Source organism: Bos indicus x Bos taurus, chromosome 19 (assembly GCF_003369695.1).
Source record: "Bos indicus x Bos taurus breed Angus x Brahman F1 hybrid chromosome 19, Bos_hybrid_MaternalHap_v2.0, whole genome shotgun sequence".
Taxonomy (NCBI): domain Eukaryota; kingdom Metazoa; phylum Chordata; class Mammalia; order Artiodactyla; family Bovidae; genus Bos; species Bos indicus x Bos taurus.
In genome coordinates, this window is record NC_040094.1 from 42386518 (window position 1) to 42388545 (window position 2028).

At 46.1% G+C, this 2028-nt stretch overlaps 1 protein-coding gene across 1 annotated transcript; it reads right to left on the bottom strand.

Annotated features, from left to right (window-relative positions):
- Positions 1-707, bottom strand: LOC113878586 (keratin, high-sulfur matrix protein, IIIA3-like). The gene has a single exon (XM_027519815.1). It carries the CDS (start codon positions 659-661, stop codon positions 257-259), a length of 405 nt encoding a protein of 134 aa, XP_027375616.1. The 5' UTR covers positions 662-707; the 3' UTR covers positions 1-256.
- Positions 708-2028: the final 1321 nt, after the last annotated feature.

The window sequence follows — 2028 nt, forward strand, 5'->3', positions numbered from 1 at the left end:
TTCAAGAGCAATTTTAATCTTTGTTTATTCATTTTTTAAAGCCAAGAATTCAAATCCTGAAAGCTGGAATTTTTCTAAAGACCGTCAAAGAAGGCCAGATTTAGGTACATATTTGTGGGGGAAAAGGGATCAAGAGTTACTGCTCAGTTAATTGTTGCAGGCAGATAGGTTTCAAAAGTAGTATCTCTCATCTGATCCAGCAGGGTCGGAAGGGCTGGCACATGTTTCTGAATACCTGGGGTGATTTCCTGCAGGGCTACTCAGCAGAAAAGGGGGAGGTCCTGAAGGTGCGGCAGGTGGTGCGGCAGGGGGCGGGCCGGCAGCAGGTGGGCCGGCAGCACGGGGACTGCACAGAGATGGGCTGGCAGCACGTGGTGGCCCAGCAGCAGGGGCGGCAGACCACGGCCTGGCAGGACGTGGGGCAGCAGGTGATGGGGCGGCAGCAGCCCTCCTGCAGGCTGCAGGGGTCACAGCAGACCGGGCGGCGGCAGGGCTCGCAGATGGGGCGCGTGCAGCGGGGCACGCAGGTCACGGGGCGGCTCACGGTGGTCTGGCAGGACACTGGGCGGCAGCAGCAGGGGTCGCGGTAGCAGCAGGGCTGGAGGCAGCCTCTGCCACAGCTGAAGGAGGAGAAGGTGGGGCCGCAGCAGGAGACGGTCATGGTGGTGTGTGGGGCCGAGTGGGGTTGAGGTGGTGAGAGGAGTTGAGTGTTCTCAGGTGTGAGTGTCTTCCTCCTGCTCTGGGCCCTTTATATACCCTGGCCAGGAGATGATGATCCCCATGACAAGCTGTTTCCTGGAGTTGTGGTTGCCCATTGAAATGAGAACCCCAGATTGGTGGATTCAACTGCTGAGGCAGCAATACCAGCATTGCTGATAGGTGCTTTTGTTTCTTCCTGTCTGCTTTTCCCCTTGAAATGAATACTTAATGATTTACATCATCTGAAAAATTACTCATTGAATAGCTAATCCTTCCAGACCATGTCATGTGACAGACAAGTTGAAAGTTTGAGGAATCCAGTGTTGCCACCATCACACTTTCCTCTGTTCATCATCCATGACTAAGCGTGGGACTATAAGGTTCATGAGTTGTAAGCCTGGTTTCTGATTGACGCTGAAATGAAGGATGAGTTTCTGGAAAACCAAAATGGCTTGTAAAAGGTGATGTGTACTGCTTCTGCAATGGAACAAATGGCCCAGTGCTTCTGTAAAATAATGTGTTATTTCACCTTGTTTATCAGGAAATAACCACCTAAGTCACTCAAGTAATGCTGTTTAGTGGCCTGAACTGGCCTATCACTTCATAGCAACATATGGGACCCTTACTAAGTAAATAGTGCTATACTGTAGTTTCTTATCACAGAGTAACTACAATTTTTAGAAAGGTAAGACAAAGGCAGGGAAGCCAGTTAAAGGAGACAAACTTTTCATGCAACAGTAAGGCCAAACGAAGTAAAGATTTTATTCATATTATGCCTTTCTGAGTATTCCTTCTTGAGTCTTAGGAATAACACTGAAATTGGAATATTTCTTGCTTCCTAGGTGTGACATAAGCACTTGTACTGAGTTCTTCTACACACATTAAAATATTTATAAAGGGACTAATTATCTTGCTGTTGTAGATGCTTTGGTTTGTTGGCTGAGGATTTTGCTTGCTTACATATCAAGTGTGAAGGTAGGCTTCTAAGAAAGACAAGGGGAGGGACTTCCCTGGTGGTCCAGTGGTTAAGACTCTGTGCTTCCACTGCAGGGGGCATGGGTTCCATCCCTGGTTGGTGAAAGAAAAGCCCAGATGACACATGGTACAGCCAAAAAAAAAAATAAAAATTTTAAAAATGACAAAGGGAAGTAAGTGAACTGGTAATTGATAAGATTATTTTGTCTTTTTCAGTCTCAGCTAAGAAAAATAGGGGTACAGAAAATAAATGTAAATTGGAAAAAAGGTTAAAAATAACAGTGTACTCTTTTCTATTGGCATAACATTGTAAACCAACTATACTTCAAAAAATGTGACATTAAATAAATAAAT

Excerpts from the sequence above, each read along its gene's own strand:
- LOC113878586 (XM_027519815.1), bottom strand. The coding sequence starts at position 661 with ATGACCGTCTCCTGCTGCGGCCCCACCTTCTCCTCCTTCAGCTGTGGC.